This window comes from Ctenopharyngodon idella, chromosome 17 (assembly GCF_019924925.1).
Source record: "Ctenopharyngodon idella isolate HZGC_01 chromosome 17, HZGC01, whole genome shotgun sequence".
NCBI classification, from domain to species: Eukaryota; Metazoa; Chordata; class Actinopteri; order Cypriniformes; family Xenocyprididae; genus Ctenopharyngodon; species Ctenopharyngodon idella.
This window is the reverse complement of record NC_067236.1, coordinates 537,851-560,656: the sequence shown is the minus strand read 5'-3', so window position 1 is coordinate 560,656 and position 22,806 is coordinate 537,851. Positions and strand designations below refer to the sequence as shown.

The 22,806-nt window shown below is 36.2% G+C and overlaps 1 protein-coding gene across 6 annotated transcripts in view; it reads right to left on the bottom strand.

Moving 5' to 3' along the window:
* LOC127498478 (kelch-like protein 29) overlaps window positions 1-22,806 on the bottom strand; it is a 243,050-nt gene that overhangs the window by 120,476 nt on the left and 99,768 nt on the right. For all 6 annotated transcript variants that reach the window (XM_051867840.1, XM_051867841.1, XM_051867839.1 and 3 more), the window contains one exon: window positions 19,598-19,857. In XM_051867840.1, the coding sequence (XP_051723800.1) occupies window positions 19,598-19,857 (260 nt within the window). The remainder of the gene's footprint in view (window positions 1-19,597; window positions 19,858-22,806) is intronic.

Genomic DNA, 22,806 nt, shown 5'->3' with positions numbered 1-22,806 from the left:
ATGCTATTAATACAGTGTAAGAGGAAGTTGCTTTAACTCAGGCATGCAATGTCCAATCTACCCCAAACTTCACACATTTGATAAGAGTCCTTCCCTGAAGACATCTACATGACAATATTCGGTTACAGTTATAGCGCCACCTACTGGCAACAGGAAGTGAAGTTTTTAACAATATGATGCACTATTAGCAACATACTAAAATATGCAATTGACTACTAAACATGCTAGAAACATTCTAAATCATGCTAGCAACACCTAGCTGACTGCTAAAGCATGTTATTATCGTCATGAAAAAGGAAGTTATTGTAACTCAAGCATACAGTGTCTGATCTGCCCTAAACTTCACATGTGTGATAAGAGTCCTGGCCTAAAGACATCTATATGCCAATATTCAGTTAGTCATAGTGCCACCTGCTGGCAACAGGAAATGGCATGCTTTACACTGTAATTCACTCCCTGAAACACATTTTAATATGCCACAAAGTACCAAACATACTAGAAACATGTTAAATCATGCAACACTCGGCTAAGTGGTAATGTATGCGATTAACGCCACGAAACAGGAAGTTATTGTAACTCAGGCATACGATGTCTGATCTGCTGCAAACTTCACATGTTCGATAATAGTCCTGGCCTGAAGACATCTACATGGCAATATTCAGTTACGGTTAAAGCGCCACCTGTTGGCAGCAGGAAGTGTGCCACTTTGAAATCACTTTGCCATAATTCTCCTGTATTTTCTCACTTACATGCATGTCGACCACTGTTCACTGATTTTCTAAGGCCAACGGGTGGCGGTGAGCCCGGGTGCGAGGGCCCTTTCATCGCTGCTTGCAGCTTTAATTTAAGTTGAAGTTTTTCTAATTCATTGTTGTAGTTAGACTGTAAGTTTACAGAACTTGACTCATTCACCTAACTAAAAGTCAATAATTTTTACAGTTTAGTCTGATTAAAATTAAATGTATTTTAACTGAATATGAATTCAAATTAATTTTGTTTAGATTTGTTAAACTTTTGCTTGCAATTAATGCAATTAAATATGTTTAATCGACATAATGATATTAAAAGTATTATACACATATGTATAGTACAGCACTATTGCATTAAGTATCACAAATACAGCACTCCATAAATGAAATTTTATGTCAAATATTATGTAGAAAACTGACACTAGTCGAGTTTAGACCAGGAGCTGGTGATAAAAATTTCAACAATAAGTTGTACTAAATTATACTGTATAAGCAAGTGTATTGAGATTCAAAAGAAAAATACATTTCAAGTGTATTAATGCACACAGTATATATTAAAGACTAAGCACATTTAAAATACATTAACAAATGTCATTTTGGACAACACACTTAAGTTGAAATTAAAATAAATTATTTTTCATGTGCTTTAGTATATTAGTCAATACATCAAAATAAGTGTACTTATTTAAAACACTATAAAGTCATAATTAAGCAAAAATGGTGCATTTTTAAAAAGTGCTCTTAAGCATGTTTAGAAATATTGTCATGAAATTGTACTTTCTTTAAGTAAAACTTAATTAGACATGGTTACAAAATGCATTTTTAAAAAAGTGCACTTAAGAGTGTTAGTGAATATTGTCTTTAAAGTGTACTTTCTTTAAGTACAACTTAATTAGACATTATTACAAAGTGCAGTTTTAAAAAGTGCACTTAAGCATGTTTAGAAATATTGTCATTAAAGTGTACTTTCTTTAAGTACAACTTAATTAGACATTATTACAAAGTGCATTTTTAAAATGTGCACTTAAGTGTGTTAATAAATATTGTCATTAAAGTATATTCTTTTTAAGTACACTTAAGTGGCCTTTCATTTTAATTATATTATATTATCTGCAGGTGCACTTTTTAAAAAGTATACTTTTAAGATTTGAAGTACACAAAAAGTACACTTTCAATACAATTAAGTGCACTTCTTTTTCACAAGGGACGGTTTAACTTAAAGTAAATGTAAATGTGTAAAAGCCCATATTTAATTGAAAATCCCTTGCAAGCAATCACAGGAGTGAGTCTATGCCCCATAGACATCACCAGACTCTTCGTTTCACACGTTGAAATGCTTTTCCGGGCCTTTAAGGCAGCCATTTTCAACGGTAGCTTGTTTGGGGAGTTTCTGCCTTTAGTCTCTTCTTCAGCTGATATAATGCATGTTAAATATGATTTAAATCTGAAGATTGACTTGGAATGTCCAGTTAGGAATGTCATGAAAAAGACAGATGCTACTGGCAAGCTTCAGCAACCAACAACGTCCAGGTCAGATGAGAAAATCAACAGCAGCTGATGATAGACAAATGACAAGGGCTATGAAAAAAAAACTCTAAAATAACTGTCAGTAAAAGCTGGGGTGATGGTCTCAAAATCTGCTGTTCACAGGAGACTTCACCAACAGAATTACAGAGTCTGCAAAGCAAGACCAAACATCTGATCAGTACCAAAAATAGAAAAGCCTATTAGAATTTGCAAAAACTCACAGAGATCAGTGTAGAGAAAAAAAGAAACTGCAAATGATCCAAGGCAGGGATGGGCAACTTCGATAGTGACGAGGGCCAACATTTTTTCTCCTTAACCAGATTACTAATCCACACTCGCATCTTTTACACCGTCTTACTCAATTTACTTTTTATTAAAGGTGCAATATGTACGATTTTTGCAGTAAAATATCCAAAAACCACTAGGCCAGTCTTATATATTTTGTTCATTTGAGTACTTACAATATCCTAAATGTTTGCAACTATTTGTAAATTGTGAGAAAATTGCAATTTTAACCAAGGCTCCGGGACATTTGAGGAGTCGCCTGTCAATTGCGTCATACCCGCGTTACCCTCGGTTTCCAGTTTTATTTTGTAAAAACCATAGAAACACCAAAGACGCTTTAATATATTACAGGTTTTAAATAGACAAGGGAACAACTATTTGGTTACATTTATAGACAGAAAACTAATTGTTGTTATATAGCTCAACACGTTTAGTCTTAAATCTATTTTTTTTTTTTTTTTTTTTTTTTTTTTTTTTTTTTTTGCAAGTATCATGCCTCAGAGAAAAACACTAGTTAACATAGCATAATCAGATGCAGCTTTATTTTTAGTAACAGTAATACAGAATTTTCTCCATCATACAATACGTTTTAAAATTAATTGATTCCATTTATCAACACAAGCCATCCAGCATTTAATATGATATTCTAAAATCGATCTATCTTACTGCAGTGTGTATCAAACAAGTGTCTTGCAGCAGCCGCCGAGCGAACGCATTTTCAACACACTCAAATGTATCTAATATGATAAACAGAGCTGCATTACCTCATACTCATGACCGGAAAAGCGGAAGCGGTGCCGGCGACTGTGGCATAATAAAAGTTCCGCTGCTCGTGAGGCGTGTGTTGCGCAATCGCTCCAGCGGCCTCCTTCAGCTCCCACAACACTCGGTCCTGCTCTGCTTCATACTACAGTAACATTAATAATCACATCCATGAACATGATTTCTTGAGTCCTATCCCGATTGTTTCCACCGGCTGTGATGTCAAGACCACATGTCCCAACATTCCACGCTCAAACTTGCTGTCATCAAGCTACGCCTTTGTTTTGAACAGGCCTCTAGCGACCTCTAGCGGACAGAAATCTTACATATTGCACCTTTAAGGGAAATCAATGTATAATTAATATAATTTGTTTTTAAAGATTTTATGAACTGTAAAATTTGTGCAATTTTGCTAATACAAATGGGAAACTGTTTTCAGTTGAAATGTAAACATCTCAATTACATTGTTTGTAAATTTGCAACAAACAAATGTACAGTAGTTCTATTTTTGATTACAAGCCTAGAGAACATTTTTCAACTCAGCCTCGTTAAAAAGAGCTTATTTAAAAAAAAAATAGTTGTTCCATATGGTATTACCATAATCCATATTACCATGAAAAATACTATTTTTTAAAATGTATAAGAACATAAGTGCATACATTTCTGTCAAACAGCTGTGGTAAGTCGGATCAGTCTACAAACACGGTGAGTCATGTCATCCTCTCCCAGCATTGCTACCTGTTCCATTTGCCACATGTTCACCATAGCTCTCTCTGTCAGCGACGAGGGATTTACATGTCATAAATGTAGGGAAATAGTCAGGCTGACAGAGAGAATCTCAGAATTAGAGACACGCATCCAAACTTTAATCGAGGATAGTAAGAATGCAAGGGCTTCAGATACTGTTTTGGATGCGACTAGCTTAGTGAACTCTGTACATTGTTCGGTTCCGGCTGTAGAGCCCGTGCAGCAGGGCACTTGGGTAACGGTGAGGCGGCCTAGCCGTGGAAAACACCACTCTTCTGTTCCAATAAGAACATCAAAAAGGTTCTCCCCACTCAGTGATACACCCACTGAGAATCCTGTTGAAAGTGCCCTAGTTATTGGCGATTCTATTACACGGAATGTGAAAATAGAGACACCAACCACCATAGTCACATGAGCCAGAGCACCTGACATCAAAGCAAATTTAAAAGTGCTGGCTAATGCTAATCGTAAATACTCTAAGATTATTATTCACGCCGGCACTAATGATGTTCGACTTCGCCAGTCGGAGATCACTAAAATTAACATTAAAGAGGTGTGTGAACTCGCAAGTACAATGTCAGGAGAAGTAATTTGCTCTGGCCCCCTTCCTGTTCGTCGGAGTGATGAGATAGTTAGCAGATTATCATCACTCAATGGCTGGCTGTCTAAGTGGTGTCCGCAAAGTAATATAGGTTTCATAGACAATTGGAAAAGTTTTTGGGGCAGACCTGACCTGTTGAAAAGAGATGGTATTCATCCCTCCCGGGATGGTGCTGCTCTTCTCTCTAGTAATATGGCACATAGTCTTAGAACTGAAAAATGACAAACTGGGGCCCAAGTCAGGAAGCAGACAGACTGGCTAAACCGACCGTCTGCTAGCTGCCTCACGTTACAGAAGTCAGAAAATTCAGATAACTCCCAACACATAGAAACTCTTACACCTAGATATTTTCAAATAGAGACTGTGTCTGTACCCCGAATTAGTAAAAACAAAAAACTTCCAAACCCATTTAATGGTAAAAATTTAATTGATGTTCAACAAATAAAAAATAGAGATAATAATGCTAAACAAATGATAAAACTCGGGTTGTTAAATATTAGATCCCTTTCTTCAAAATCACTTATTGTTAATGATATTATCAAAGATAATAATCTAGATGTGCTGTGTTTGACAGAAACTTGGCTAAAACCGGACGATTACATTACTTTAAATGAGTCTAGTCCTCAAGGTTATGATTATCGACACAATGCCCGTCAGAAAGGCAAAAGGGGAGGTATTGCTGTAATCTATAGTAATATTTACAGTATTAGTCAAAAGTCTTTCAAATATAATTCCTTCGAAGTGATGGTACTTTACGTAACATTATGTAGGTTGACATTTGTGCTGGCTACTGTATACAGGCCACCAGGACACCATACAGACTTTATCAAAGAATTTGCTGATTTTCTGTCGGAGTTAGTATTGGCTGCAGATAAAGTCCTTGTTGTTGGTGATTTTAATATCCATGTAGATAATAAAAAAGATGCATTAGGATTGGCATTTGCAGATATTCTAAACTCTATTGGTGTTAGACAACATGTGTCAGGACCCACTCATTGTCGTAATCATACTTTAGATCTAATATTGTCACATGGAATCGATATTGATGCTGTTGAAATTCTGCAGCAGAATGACGACATGTCAGATCATTATCTAGTCTCGTGTATACTACATTTAGTCAAGGCGGCTAAACTGCCTCCATGCCATAAATATGGTAGAACCATCACTTCTACCACTAAAGATCGCTTTATAAATAATCTTCCTGATCAGTTTCATCGCCTTAGCATACCAGAAAGCTTAGAAGACCTCGATGTTGTAACAGAAACTATTGCCTCTGTCTTTTCCAGCACATTAGACTCAGTTGCTCCTTTGCGCTTAAAAAAGATTAAGGAAATTAATTCAATGCCATGGTACAATGAGCACACTCGGGCCCTAAAGTTAGTAGCCAGAAAAATGGAGCGCAGCTGGAAGAAAACAAAACTAGAAGTATTTTGCATTTCGTGGAGAGAGAGAATGATTGAGTACAGAAAGGCCTTAAAATCTGCTAGATCTGCTTATTTTTCAAAACTTTTAGAAGAAAATAAACACAACCCTAGGTATTTATTTGATACAGTGGCTAAATTAACAAGAAATAAAGCTTCAACTTCTGATGTTTCCAAAGAGCACAGCAGTAATGACTTTATGAACTTCTTTACTTGCAAGATTGATAATATTAGAGAAAAAAATTATAACCATGCAACCATCTATTACAGTATCGCGTCAGATAGTGCATTGTAGTGTCCCTGAGGAAAAATTCAATTCATTTACTGCTTTAGGAGAGGAAGAATTGTCTAAACTTGTTAAATCATCAAAATCAACAACATGTATGTTAGACCTTATACCGACTAAGCTATTGAAAGAAATACTTCCAGAGGTTATAGATCCTCTTCTTAATATCGTCAATTCATCTTTATCACTAGGACACGTACCAAAAACTTATTAAAAAACCACAACTTGATCCTAGAGAATTAGTCAATTACAGGCCGATCTCAAATCTCACTTTTCTGTCAAAAATACTAGAAAAGGTAGTATCATCACAACTATGTTCCTTTTTAGAAAGAAATAGTATCTGTGAGGATTTCCAGTCAGGATTTAGACCGTACCATAGTACTGAGACTGCTCTCATTAGAGTTACTAATGATTTGCTCTTATCATCAGATTGTGGTTGTATCTCTCTATTAGTGTTACTGGATCTTAGTGCTGCATTTGACACTATTGATCACAATATTCTTTTAAATAGACTCGAAAATTATGTTGGCATTAGTGGAATTGCATTGTCATGGTTCAAATCATACTTATTTGACCGTTATCAGTTTGTAGTAGTAAACGAAGAGATGTCATATCGATCACAAGTTCAATATGGAGTACCGCAAGGCTCAGTACTAGGACCGTTGCTGTTCACTCTGTACATGCTACCCTTGGGAGATATCATTAGGAAGCATGGCGTTAGTTTTCACTGTTACGCTGATGATACTCAGCTCTATATTTCTTTGCGCCCTGACAAAACTTACCAATTCACAAAATTAACAGAATGCATAGCTGATATAAAAAATTGGATGACCAGTAATTTCCTACTACTAAATTCAGAAAAAACAGAGATTCTAATTTTTGGACCAAAAACTTCTTCACGTAATAACCTAGAATACTGTCTAACACTTGATGGCTGCTCTGTTAAGTCTTCGTCGTCACTTAGGAACCTGGGTGTGCTCTTTGATACCAATCTTTCATTTGAAGGCCATGTTACTAGCATCTGTAAAACCGCATTCTTCCATCTTAAAAATATATCTAAACTACGACATATGCTCTCAATGAAAAATGCAGAACAGTTAGTTCATGCGTTCATGACCTCAAGGCTAGATTACAGTAACACTCTACTGGGTGGTTGTTCTGCTCACCTGATAAATAAACTACAGCTCGTACAAAATGCAGCAGCTAGAGTTCTTACTAGAACCAGGAAGTATGACCATATTAGCCCAGTTCTGTCAACACTGCATTGGCTTCCTGTTAAACATCGTATAGATTTTAAAATCTTGCTAATTACTTACAAAGCACTAAATGGTTTAGCTCCCCAGTACCTGAGCGAGCTCCTAATTCATTATAGTCCTTCACGTCTATTGCGATCTCAGAATTCAGGCCAGCTGATAATACCTAGAATATCAAAATCAACCGCAGGCGGTAGATCCTTCTCCTATTTGGCACCTAAACTCTGGAACAATCTTCCTAGCATTGTTCGGGAAGCAGACACACTCTGTCAGTTTAAATCTAGACTAAAAACGCATTTCTTTAACCTGGCATACACATAACACATTACCAATTTATATTTTCAAATCTGTTAAAGGATTATTAGGCTGCATAAATTAGGTCAGCCGGAACGGGGAACACTTACTATAACGCCTGATGTACTCGTTACATCAGAAGAAGAATGGCATCTACGCTAATATTATTCTTTCTGGTTATCCCGAGGTTCACCGTAGTCAACCGGATCCGGGCGTATCCAGGTGAGACCAAGGACCTGCGCCTTGACACGACCACAACGCAGCCCTGAAGTATCAGCAGAGATTGAGTCAACTAGATCATCCACTCTGAGGGCCTCATCGACATGACAGCCACGACACAGTTCCTCAACAACCGTCCATACCGCCATGATGAATACGATCCTCAATTGGATGGAACTGGAATAAATACTTTGAATGTTGCGATCCTGTCGGACTTATGATAGCTACCTGAATCGTAACAAAGCACTGTTGGCCAGAGGAGAACTGGCCCCCCGACTAAGCCTGGTTTCTCCCAAGGTTTTTTTCTCCATTTAAACACCTATTTGCCACTTGTCTGCCACCAGATGTCACCTGATGGAGTTTGGGTTCCTTGCTGCTGTCGCCTTTGGCTTGCTTAGTTGGGGACACTTGACATTTGACTTGACATTTCATATTCAACAGTGCTTTGATCTGCCTGCATTGCCACTATTCTTTTAAGAGCTCCTGTGCAGCCAAATAATGTACCAGTTATCATTGTAAAGCTGCTTTGACACAATCTACATTGTAAAAAGCGCTATATAAATAAAGGTGACTTGACTTGACTTGACTTCATTTGGCAAAAAGGTTTTGTTGACTATGCATTTTACCTTTCAAATCTAAGAAAACTGCAACTCTGGCATCACATGTGTATCTTTCATACTTCTCGTTAGCCGCTTTTCCACCGTGGGGTCAAACCGTTCTCTTTGCTTTACTTTACCGTTCCATTCCATGCCGATCCGGCCGGTACAGTTATGGCTGATAATGGAGCTCTTCAGTCGTTGCCTTAGTTATGCAAGAGTTTACACAAGATATGCGATGAAAATAGTGACCGCGTTATGTAGGATGATCAGTTATTTCTTTTAACTGTATGACCAATTTGTGTTCACGTAGCTCAAATAGCATGTTAACAAGCTACAGAGAAAATGGCAGCTAGGCAACAGACAAGTGACCGATCCTGAGTGGCGACGTCACTATTCACATTCTAGCAGCACGGTTTGGCACGGTTGGCTAAATACGGGCAGAGAACAGTTTGTAATTGTGCCGTACCAGGCTCAAGTGGAAATACAACTGGAACCGTTCCTTACCATTCCGTTCGTCCCGACGGTGGAAAGCGGATTTTGTGAGCAGTGCAGTGGTGTAATGGCAATTTACAATAAAATCTTTCATTACAGATTTTGTTTCCAAACAAACCAAACATATGGGTGACCCCTTGAACTTGGTAAAATTATAATCCGTTAACCATCCTGATTTGGTGGTAAAATCACGATTTTTATTGTCAATTTTTCATTTATTTTTGGTAATTTTAGTAAACTTTCACATTAGCTTGCACATCCTACACTGTTATTAATATGGGGATCGGCTGGAAATAGCGACCTCTCCTGGATTGATTTAGTATTAACATTATAATCTGAACCCAATCTTTACATTACTCACTGTAAAATTGATCATCCGTGACAATGCGGGCCGCAGGCCACCAGTTGCCCATCCCTGATCCAAGGCATACAACCTCATCTGGAAAGCATGGTGGAAGTAGTGTCATGTCATAGGCATGCATGTCTGCCTCTGGAACAGGCTCACTCGTCTTTATTTATGACTTATTCATTAAGTACAGCAGAAGAATGAATTCAGAAGTGTACAAAAGAATCTTGCCTACCAGTGTTCAAGAAAATGCCACCAGACTCACTGGGAAGTGCTTCATATGGCAACGGGACCATGACCCAAAACACTAGTACTGCCAATCAAGGAGATTATAATGGTAAAGAAATTTTGGGTCTTAGATTGGCCAAGTCAATCTAAAGATTTTAATCCTATTGAACAAGCATTTCAGCAGCTGAAGAGGAGACTAAAGGCAGAAACTCCCCAAAACGAGCAACCGTTGAAAATGGCTGTATTAAATGCCTGGAAAAGCATTTCAAAGTGTGAAACCAAGAGTCTGGTGATGTCTATGGGTCACAGACTCACTCCTGTGATTGCTTGCAAGGGATTTACAACTAAATATTAGCTTTTACACTTTTACATTTGCTTTAAGTTAAACCGTCCCAATTCTTATGCTCACATTAGGCAGAGGGATGAAACTCTAAAAGTGCTGTTCTTCTTAGTTGGTAAAACATTTTGTGTTGAAACAGTCAATAATAAAATGTGACATTCTGTACTTACTTATATTGCCTCATATTAATCTTTTAATCATATTTATAGATGTCTTGACACCACAGCTAACAGAGCAATTTTGTCTTTACTGTCCCAGTATATATGGAGGGAACTGTATAGGCGGCGAAAATTACATAAAAAGAGAGACCAAATACAATTCTATTTTGTTATTTTTACACTATGTAATGTTCTGTTTATTAAAACCAAGTACAAATTTCATCAAGTTAGTGTTTTTACACATTTTTACATTTATTCCAAAATAATAACTAAAGGCAGTAACAATTTAAACAATATATATTATTTTTATACTAATATTAAGCTTTTATTTTAAATAGTCAATTTATTTTCAGCAGTCATCAAGCTTGTACACACTGGTCACTCACTCACAGACACAAAGATGTACCTTTAATTTCACCACGCTGATTGCTCACTAAAAGCCCCCTCAGTCATAATGTTTTCAGGCCATTTCGAGTTTGATTTTGACATGACAAAGCGGCGATATCTAAGTGACAGTTGTTTACTTACTTTTTAATTAGTCTTCCCATTAACGCCATCACTGTCTTCATTCAGGCCGATTCAAAGAGAACGCGCACGAAAACAAAAGGTGGGATTTATCGCACGAACCAATCATGTCCAATCATAACCGATTATATCCAATCATAGCGCAATTGAGGCATTGCCTCCTCTCACGTGACTTTCCCCCATTGATTCTCAATTACCCCCCACTAAACCCACCGCATGCTTAGGGGGCTCTGCTTTGTTTCTATGAGCTGAAGGGAGGCACAGAGACGCGGACTCCCTGCTGTAACTTCACCTGCGGGTGTCGCTGTTTGACAGTGTTTCTTTAGAAAAACAAGTGACTTTTACACTTTTTAATGCCAAATTTAGCAACATTTGCGTTGTTTTATTTTTGTAATATCGATTATTTTCTCATCCAGTTTTTTTGAGGAGGCACTGCCTCCCTTGCCTCCTCGGAGGAAACGCCCCTGATATATATATCAATTGATTAAAAAAAATTAACTCCATTAATCACAATTTTTTTCTGTGATTAATTGTGTCTTTCTGTGCGTCGCGTATGTGACAGGACATTCACAGACAGTGCGTTCTCTTTTTCTCTTTTGGAGTGTTCATTTGCATGAATAAGAGCGTGATTATATATTGTAATGCTAGCCAAAGGATGACAAAAAAAAGGATGCTGCGTTAATTGCATTAATATTTTTAATGCGTTAAACTTGAAAAAAATTAATTGCATGCGTCAACGTTGACAGCACTAATATATATATATATATATATATATATATATATATATATATATATATATATATTGCTGCATTTACATTGCTTAATGCGTTACTATTTTAACTTGTCATATGTCTATCCTGTGCTATGGTTATCTCTCAGTCATCTCAATCATTGCAGGTTCAAGAGTGAATCCCACATTTATATGTAGATGTCACTTCTGAAACTTTGCAGTTGGTGCAATTGGCTGTTGATTTTCTATGTAGCATGAAAAACAATAGGCCTACTTTTATTCAATGGCTTATATAGCCTAGAAAGCGTGCAAAGTGTGCTCCCTTTAATCACTAAAAAGCTGTCGCTTTGTCAGTTCATGGCGATCTCACAAAGTTCCATTATAATCAATGAAGCTGTCTACAATGCACAAAAAATATCTTACTTACATGGTGTAAACACTTTGTTTGTTAATGAGAGGACTCACGAGCATGCAGAACTCGGCACTGAATAAAACTGGCGTTTTGAGTGGTGAGTGGATTTTGACTAACTTAAACACCTCTGATTGGCCACTGCATTCAAGAGATAAACAACTATGCGACATTGCTCACCGCTGCAAAAACACGTTGTAAATAGAAATATTTGACGTTCTCCAGAGCGCAAACACAAAAATGCACTGAAGCGTTTGCTAAACCAGTTTTGCCAGTATTACTACAGTATCAACTGAGGGTGCTTAGCACCCTCTAGCACTCCTATAGAACCAGGCCTGATTCTATCACTTTTCCATTTGTCCTGTTGTCGACACACTCAAGTGCATGGAGTACATTAGAATCTGAACAACTGTATACTAGGGCTGCCCCCTAATAGTCAACTAACCATTAGTCGATTAGAAAAGGCTAGTGACAGGTGCAAAAAGAAAACATATGTCATGGTATTGGGGGTGCATCAGTGCAAATGGCATGGGTGTCTTGCATTTGTGTGAAGGTACCACTGACATGGAGGCATATATTTGGATTGTACAGAGACATAAACTGCCATCAAGATGACATCTTTCCTGGGTAGCAAGACAATGCCAGGCCTCATTCTGCACGTGATACATCAGATTGGTTTCTAGACATTCTACACCGTAGAGTGGATGTGCTTGACTGCCTGCCTGCAGTCCAGATCTGACTCTTATTGAAAATATATGGCCCATCATGAAAAAGAGAATCAGATAATGATGACCACAGACTGTTGTGCAGATGTCTTGTATCAGGCGAGATTGGGTAAAAATTCCACTTGCAAAACTGCAACAATTAGTATCTTCAATTCCAAAATGATTAAAAATTGTAATTAAAAGGAAAGGTGATATGACACAGTGGTACACATGGCTCTGTCCCAACTTTTCTGGAGTGTGTTGCAGCCATCAAAATCTAAATTAGTTTAAACTTACAAAATACAATAATGTTGTTCAGTGAAAACATTGGAAATCTTTTCTTTGTACTTTTGTCAGTTAAATAGAGGTTAGAGAGAAATAAATAACAAATCACATATTCTTCATTTTATTGCATTTTACAAAATGTCCAAACTTTGGGGTTTGTATTAAAATGTTCAGACAGTCTCCTTCTGTTTTTTATGACAAACTCATATTCATTACGTATGCCGGTGTGGCAAGCTTTATGCGTGCGCTTGAGTGCTGATTAGGCTATGTATTTTATAGGTGAAAGGCTCATTATTATGATTTATGGCTTATTAAAATAAACGTGCAATTAGTCGACTAATGGCTTAAATGAATGACTACTAGTCGACTAGAAAAATCTTTAGTCAAGTGCAGCCTTACAGTATATTGTATCTAGTGTAGACAGCCTCAGTGAAAATAATGTTTTATTTGCTTTTAACGCAACGCTCACATCCAGTATTGGCAAATGTCAGCTGTTAAGCGACTGATCGCCAGTGGGCGGGGCTTATGGTGTGACGATATATGACTATTCATCGATGTCTTGCTCTAGAGGCAGTCACATGCGAATGTATTTGCCCGTGTGACGTCACAGACCCCATAATATCAAAACGAGCCGTTTTTTGGAACTTGATTAAATAAATACTGTTTATAATGAAGAGGACGTTTTAAGCTATGAAAATTGCTGAATTTTAATGGTACAAAGACCTCTTATATGTCAAAAGATCAAGGCAAATTTGATTTCTCATGTTATGACCCCTTTAAATTGGCTAGCAAACACGGTGGACAAGAGAACAGGAGACACACACCATCTAATCCATAGCATACAGTTCAACACTGGATTCAACCTCAGTAAAGCTGACAATCAAAATCAGAGGGAGATCAACACAGCAGCAAAGTTCACCTGCTCTCTGTGTGCTGAGTGCTGTGAGATGAAAGACTGAGACAGACATACAGCTGTGAGCCAATCTACTGAGACAACGCTGGAGAACACCTGAGACCTGAGAGAGACCATCAATAAAACGACTGACCCGACAGAGCTCAGAGTGACCTCAAAACACAACAAAAACACATTTATATCACCACTTAAAACAGTCTGAAGAACAAAAAACCATCCTTACATAAAACGGTTTGTTAATGTCTGAACCTGTTTTATGGTGAAAATAGTGCATCTTATTACTTTAGACATGATTTCAAGGCTGTAGGATAATATTACAGATTCTCAATTTATACAAAAAGATGTGTTTTCTGGATATTCATTAGGTCAGCTCTTTTAGGCTGATTTAATTCCAGACTGTATATTTCAAATGTTGAATTATGTGAACCTGCTAAAAGAAGTTAATTATGGCATAAAAATAAATAAATAAATAAATAAAAAAAAACTCTTATATAAGAGCAATTAGCTTTGGGAAACAGAAGTCAATATTCTTGAAAAAAACATTATTGTTTTAATTGTGTTCAGATACAGTCTCTTATTCAAACACCCCGAGGCTCTTTAAAAATGATCAAGCGTTTAGGGCATAAAACACTTTTCATTTTCCATCCACTTACATTATAACAATCCAACTGCATACAACGACGCCACATTTCCATATTTAGACTTGCCAAACAAGACAGAGAAGAAAAGCCCATAAAGTTACAGTGTGTGATTTATATACTTGTCTGTCAAACTGGGGAGAAACTGTTCGATACGCAGAATAAAAGAACAGAAAAAAGAGACAGAGTGAGAGAGCCCAAAAGACTGTAAATAAAGAAGAAATGTTTTTTTCCCCAAAGTTCTGCTTCAGTGCCATGCCGGATTTGTGATTTCATAGGCTAAACCCCAGGGGAACAGCGTGAAGTAGAGGAACTCATTTCAGCCTGAATTCAGATTGATTTCCTATCCAGCTCCTTCTCAATGGAGGCAGTGCAGGGCCAAATAAACATAAGGTCATTGCATCAATCTCTGCTGTTTCCTTCTCATGCCATCTGATCCAGTTTCAAAGAGACGCTTCATGCACTCCAAACAGTGTGCTCAATTGGCTCTGAGATTCCAAAAGCAAATTTATTTAATAGGCAAATAGGCCAAATAGGCGGAGTGTAGTCACAGCGTTGAAGAGTAACTTCTGTGTTTGGATTAGCCTAATACACTTTTGCTGCAATAAATGTCTATTGGTTGCAAACAAACAAACAAATAAATAAAACATATCTTAAACTCATATTAAATAATCTAACAGTTCATTTAAAATTGACTGAATGAAAATTAATGAAAAAATGTATGAAAGAAAAAAAGTTTAAAAAAAAATTACTAACACATTAGAAAAATGAAATTTACTAATACATTATTAAAATCAAGAGTTGTATTTGTTAACATTAGTTAACGCACTGTGAAGTAACAAACAAATTGTGAACAGCTGTATTTTTTATTAACGTTAACAAAGATTAACAAATATAGTATAAGATATGTATTGCTCATTGTTAGTTCGTTAGTTAATACATTAAATGAGACCTTATTGTAAACTGTTATCAAAAAACTTTATACAAAAAATTTGTACATTCTCAAATGTCATGGTGGCACAACTGCAAACATGGGTCTTTTATTATGAAATAGCAAGGTAATAAATGTTAGCATGATAATGCAGCATTCAGAGGACCCCAACTGATCCTTGTGGCAGAGAGAAAGGGTTTGTAGATCTCTCTCAAATACCGATACAAATAGCTACTTTCAAGCGTGGGTAGGTTGATACAACCAATATAAAACTAAGAAAATGCTAGTTTACCATTGAACTTGCTAGCATAGGCAAAAGCTAATACAGGCATCCAAGCAGAAGCAGGTGGTACATCAGGTGGTACAACCATGTAAATTCTTGATTTAAACTAACAAATAATTGGTCAAAGTGAACAAATGGCTGAAAACTAGATTGTGAATAGTTATTGTATTGAATCCATTTACTGGTATACTTGTATATTTATTTTTCTGTCTTTAAAAGTAAAATCGAATGCTAAAGATACTACCTGGCCACTAAATTGCATTATAAAACGGTTAGTTCCTGTCCTTGATTCTGATTGGTCAATAGCTGTGTTTTATTCACAATAAAACACAGCTATGACCACTTCACCCAAAGGTTCTGTGTATCACTACACAACACCCTTAGCAACCACTCTTAGCAATGTAAACTGTATGTTCTCAATTGATATTGTTCATAGAAGCTTACTGTATTATGTAGAATAGTGTTGTGAGAAAAAGATTGAGCGAGTTTATTACCTGCATTTTAGCATTTTTACCTGCAGATTTAGCATTTTCCTTCAGGTCAGTCCTATGTTCATAATAAAAAAATCTGTTTAAATGTCCGATGTATCATCTTGTCCTTTTAACATTTAAGGGGTTTTCACGTGACTAACAGTGCTAGTCAAAGCATTTGTCAGTTGCATCTTGTTCCGCTTTCAAAACAATTCAGTCTTTTCAATATAAAAGTCTTTGCTACTGACTGACATACTCATAAAGACAGTCTTTGCTGCCATCTAATGGTGTGAAAATGTAACTTCTGTTGCTGTTCACGGTCAGGGACTATTTCTTTCCGGTGGAAGAAAGGCTTTTAGAAAAAGTTTAATTCATGAAAGTTGCATTGATACATATTTCTGGCTTTAATATTTGTATTGTGTGGTAACCATTTTATAAAAGCAATAAAGTACTTGAGGCTAGTGCTGTATCCTGAATAAGTCACGGCTGAAGGGGTTGCAGGCACTCCGCTTCGTGTCGTGCCTAACAACGCCCTTCAGCCGTGACTTATTCACGATACAGCACAGCCTCTCGTACCTATATTGCTTACATAATTAATATCAATAAAACAGACACTGTTTTTCCATATATATATATATATATATACATATATATATATATATATATATGTGTGTGTGTGTGTGTGTGTGTGTGTAAATACGCTTAAAGAAACCTACCTGCAAAACTATGTGCAAGTGTACCTAGGAAAAAAGCTGTTTTAAATGCAAAGGGTGGTCACACCAAATATTGATTTGATTGAGTTAATATAAGTTAATTGATAAATAAAATCTATTTATGACATTATTTTTGAAAGAATTCTCACTTCACAGCATTTTTACATTAGTGCCTAAAACTTTTCACAGTACTGTAGCTTTGCAGGTAGGTTTCTTCAAGTGTATTGGAGACGTTGCCACAGTTTTCTGGATTTAGTCTGTCTCCGTTTTTTCTGTTTCTTCATATAATCACAGATGGACTCGATGATGGTGAGATCAGATCTCCGTGTAGAGCATACCGGCTGTTGTCAGCCTGCTTGTGCATACAAAAATCTCACTGGATTAATACAATTAATGGCAAAAGGAATATTTGGAAATGTAAAATGATATTTCCTACTGACACAATACCGCAAAAGATATAAATAACTGGCTTAAAACAATTTTTGGGGGGTGAAAATACTAATGTGCCTAAGACTGTTGCACACAGTACTGTATATATATATATATATATATATATATATATACATACATACACACACACACACACACACACACACACACACACACACACACACACACACACACGCTTGTACACTAGCTTGCCCTAAAAAAGTTTTAACTTGAATGTCTTGACTGCAATTTAACTACTTTAAATAACCAGTATGTTTTTTAGCTTGACAAACAAGTGTCAAAATAGCTCTCCCAACACTGCACATTCGTACGCTTTTCCATTCAATTTGACATGAACTTCTAAAAGGACAGCTTCTTTTGGTGACATTTAAATAATGCAACCAATGCTAATCTTAATTACCACAGCACAGGTTTTAACTACTGCTGACTCTTTAAAAACTTAAAATAAACCCTTTAGCAGTATGCTTGCGTAATGTGTATGTTTCTTAGCCCACAGAAACAAGTTAGCGCTATAACACTAGAGAAAACGTGCCATTTATAAAACTTGAAGACCTTCAGGCATGGGCTTTGTCCCAAAACATAGAAAGCTGTTGTAGTGAAACTGTAATACGCACAAATATACATAGAACATACAAATATTAAGTAAAACACTTTACATTTATTTAGATGACTGAACTTTTTTAGCAATACTTTTCAGTATTGAATGAATTGTTGGCACAGCCTTCATGCCACAAAAAAAAAAAAAAAAAGAAGATTTTCTAAACAAGTTATTTTGTCTTGGGAAAGATCTAAACATCTAAACAGTGAAATATCTAAACATTCTTACTGCAAATCAAAATGCATTAACTTGAAGCAAAGTGACATGAGATATAAAGTCTTGTTTGCTGAAAAAATGTATCAAAATTAAGTGAGTATCTGCCATTGGGCTAAGAATAATAAACTTGTTTTTCCTTTGAATTAAGTGTATTTTTCTGACCCCATAGGCAGATTTTTTTTTTTTTTTTTTTTTTTTTTTTTCTTGTTTTAAGTATAAACTCAATTCATTTTGATCAAGACTTAAAACCAAGTAAATGTATCTTCATATAAGTATAGATATTTGTATTGGAAAACAAGTCAAAAATACTGAGTAAGAAAATAATTTTTTGCAGTGCAGAAACACACGTGATCCCTTAAAATGCTCACTAGTTTTTTGGAAAGGAACCAAGGAAGTCTGAAGAAGGTTCATTGTGATTATTGGTCTAAACAGTAAACATAAACCTTTCGTAAGGAAAAATGACATCTTGGCCTGTATTTACTTTAACACAGACCTGAATCTCTGATGTCCAGCTGGAGTGGGATGATATGCTTCTCGTAAAGTCAGTTTATCTCTTTTCTGCTACAGAACAGCATGTAATCAAGTAACTTTTAGTATATTTAATATTTAGTGGATTACAATTGCCAAGTTTAGCTGTCCAGGGAAAGAAAAAGTTTTACTTTAACAATCGATCTCAGGTGGTAAAAACTACTCTTGACAACAGCACTGATCTGCTTATTGAAAAGTAAAGATGAGTCAAAAATCACTCCAAGATTCCTCACATGATCTTGTATGTTCGACGACAACGGACCTAACTGGGAAACTACAGTAGGCCATGTAAGCAAGACAAAGAAGAACCTAAGATCAAGACTTCGGTTTTGCTCTCAATTGTAAGAAATTATTTGCCAGCCAATGTTTAACATCTTTGAAGCAATTTAAGGCATTCTCAGATGAACAATTCTTGTCTACACTCACTGGGAAATTAAATTGGGATTCGTCAGCATAACAATGGTAAGATATGCTATATTTCTGAAAAATAAAGCTCAGCCACATTGTAGCTGAGCTGATGTAGAAGAGATATACACACACACTGACTCCACACTTTTGCGGTATTGTAATTCTCTACTAGATAGGATGTCTGGAATACTCTGAATGCACGCAGTAAACAAACAAAACACGGAAGACCGACTGTGGTAGGCCTATCATGGATAAATTGGGTTTAAAAACAAAAGGCCACAAAAGTTCAAAACATTAGAGGAAATAAGCTGCATCCAAATTCCCATGTACCACATTTGATTAGAGAACTTACTTCTCTATCATGGGACATTATGCAAGAAAATAGATCTCCATGATCATTGCCAAGCAGCTCTAGCATATTTATAAATGACCACCAATGAAAACAGTGTGATTAACATCACTAACAAGGGTTGATCTCCGGTTTCCTACCTGGACTCTGCTGCTGGGATCCTTTTTAATCCATTTGATGACTGTCTCATAGACCAGCTCCTCAGCTTTCGTGTTTAGGCTGTCGTTGGACATGTAACTAACCAGATCTTCTTTGGAAATGTTCAGGATTTCATCTTGACTGGCCACATCAGGGAAGTTTTGCAGGGCGAAGGCTTTTGCCATGTTGTGGAGCTCGGTGCACTGCATCGCCTCGGCCATGGCCAACACTCCCAGACAGTTACTGGCCGTCAGCTGTTTCTCTGTGAGAGGAGCACACATACAGGCGTGAGCTGGGAAACAAACCCTGAACACAATAACAATGAGAGGTGTTTGGAAGATTAAATTTATCCAAGTGTGTTGCTGAGAGTATAATATCTCAAGCAGTTACTGGGAAAAAGACCTAAGCATGTGAATCGATTGGACAGGAGGGCAGGAGGCTCACAGGAGGACTTTGATTAGTCCAGACAGACACAGACCTTTTCTACGGCATGAAAAATCAACAAAGCCACTAATAAACACAGGCATGCTAATAAATACAGTAGATAAATAAACAAACAAACAAAAAAGCATAGCAAAATTATAGAAAAATATTAAGCAGGCATAAAAATAAATACAATAAATATAATAAAGTAATAAATGTAAAATATATTTTATATGTAAAATAAATTCTATAAATAAATATTTGTATAAATAAATATTATGTAATGTATATAAATTAATGAAACGTATTATGAAATGTATATGAAATATTTACAAAAACAATTTATATGTTGTATGACGTTTATGCTTGTTTTTATAAAAACTACAAACAGAAATTACAGAATTATTGTACAGTTTTGTACAATAATTATCATTAATTTCGACTAATAATAATTTACAAGAGTTAAATGATGTGATGGTGAAAGTGTGCATTTAATTTCAGAATAAATCTATCATTATTTGACATTATTGCTGTAATTACAATTAATTAAACCACATAAATTAATTTGCAAGATTTTAGAAAGACTGCATTACCTACTACAGTAAATGACTGTTGACTTTAATTGGGTGAAATTGCAGGCACAATCATTATTCTTGCTGCGTTAAATCAAGCATATATGACAAGCTCTGGATAAAGGTGCAAAGAAACTACACTGATACAACATGCCTCATAGTACTCAAAACACAAATATGTGTAATGAAAGCACACAAGGTTATAAAACTATAGATGGCTTCGATTTCTATTACCAAATACTCCAATGCACCATCTTAACTGTAAGAACTTAGAACTCTTTCCCACTGATGAAACCTTGATTGCCCGCAAGATGAATCTTCTTTGGCGAGCGCTCACTTTTCATATACATTCAAGTGTCATGTCGCTTATCTGAAGCAGTCACGCTAATAAGAAGTTTTAAAGTCAGTCTTGCACATTTCGATTTTTCATTTATAACTTTTGTATATTGAAGTAGATGGAGCACTCCAGCAAATCCCTACAGGAGAGAATGTCATTTCATAATCGTTGAGGTGCTGATAGATTAATAAGTTCCAGATCCCAGGGGTTCATGGGAAGAGAAGTACAAACCAGAGCTGTTAAAGCTGCCGACATCGACTTTTTGATTCCGAAGCTAAACTCATTATTCACATTCCTCGCAACTGCCTTATCAACACCAAATCTAAAAAGGGCTTAATTCATGACACTGTTAAAAAGCATTTTGATTACTCACAGTAGTTTAGTACCGTCAAATATAGTGGAAAAAAAGTTACTTAGTTAGTAGTTATTCAAAGTTCGGTTCAACTATTTACAAGAGTGACAACCACGTTCTATTTCAATTCGGCATAGTACAATCATTATACATTTTGACTAATAATGCTTATTTATTCTCTTTTATAAAGGCATAAATAAATGAATAAATAAATAAACAGCTCATTGGCAAATTCTAATAAAGTTATTTATACAAATACATATTTTATAAATGTATTAATAATAAAATACATATAAATATATATGTAATAATAATAATAATAATAATAAAATATATAAAATACATGTAAAATAAATATTTTATATGTAAAATAAATTTGTTATAAATAAATATTTGTGTAAATAAATATCTGAAAGTTATTAAATATTATGAAATACATATAAATTTAACAACGTTCTATAAGTGGCATTTCAAACCCTGATTATATCAATTAATGTTTCTGTGAATACATATCATACACAATATATGTTGTATGACAAAATGTTCATAGGTAATTCATGCTGAAAAAAGACATTTTTATTAAAACAAAAACAGAAACTATACACTTACAGCATGAATTTATTAGAAAGTCAATCTAATGTGTTCCTTAAGATCAATATCAAAATATAATCCTGTATTCTGCTTGCATCTCAAATTAAATTCTGAAACTCAACTGACTCAACTGCATTCTTAACAGCCACCCGACAAGATCGACATGCTAAAAAAATGTGTATGGATTGACTCCTTGGAGTCTGGCTTGTAGTGCATTATCTGACTAAAATAAGTCGGATCAGTCTACAAACACGGTGAGTCATGTCATCCTCTCCCAGCATTGCTACCTGTTCCATTTGCCACATGTTTACCATAGCTCTCTCTGTCAGCGACGAGGGATTTACATGTCATAAATGTAGGGAAATAGTCAGGCTGACAGAGAGAATCTCAGAATTAGAGACACGCATCCAAACTTTAATCGAGGATAGTAAGAATGCAAGGGCTTCAGATACTGTTTTGGATGCGACTAGCTTAGTGAACTCTGTACATTGTTCGGTTCCGGCTGTAGAGCCCGCGCAGCAGGGCACTTGGGTAACGGTGAGGCGGCCTAGCCGCGGAAAACACCACTCTTCCGTTCCAATAAGAACATCAAACAGGTTCTCCCCACTCAGTGATACACCTACTGAGAATCCTGTTGAAAATGCCCTAGTTATTGCCGATTCTGTTACACGGAACGTGAAAATAGAGACACCAGCCACCATAGTCACATGTTTGCCGGGAGCCAGAGCACCTGACATCAAAGCAAATTTAAAAGTGCTGGCTAATGCTAATGATAAATACTCTAAGATTATTATTCACGTCGGCACTAATGATGTTCGACTTCGCCAGTCGGAGATCACTAAAATTAACATTAAAGAGGTGTGTGAACTCGCAAGTACAATGTCAGGAGAAGTAATTTGCTCTGGCCCCCTTCCTGTTCGTCGGAGTGATGAGATA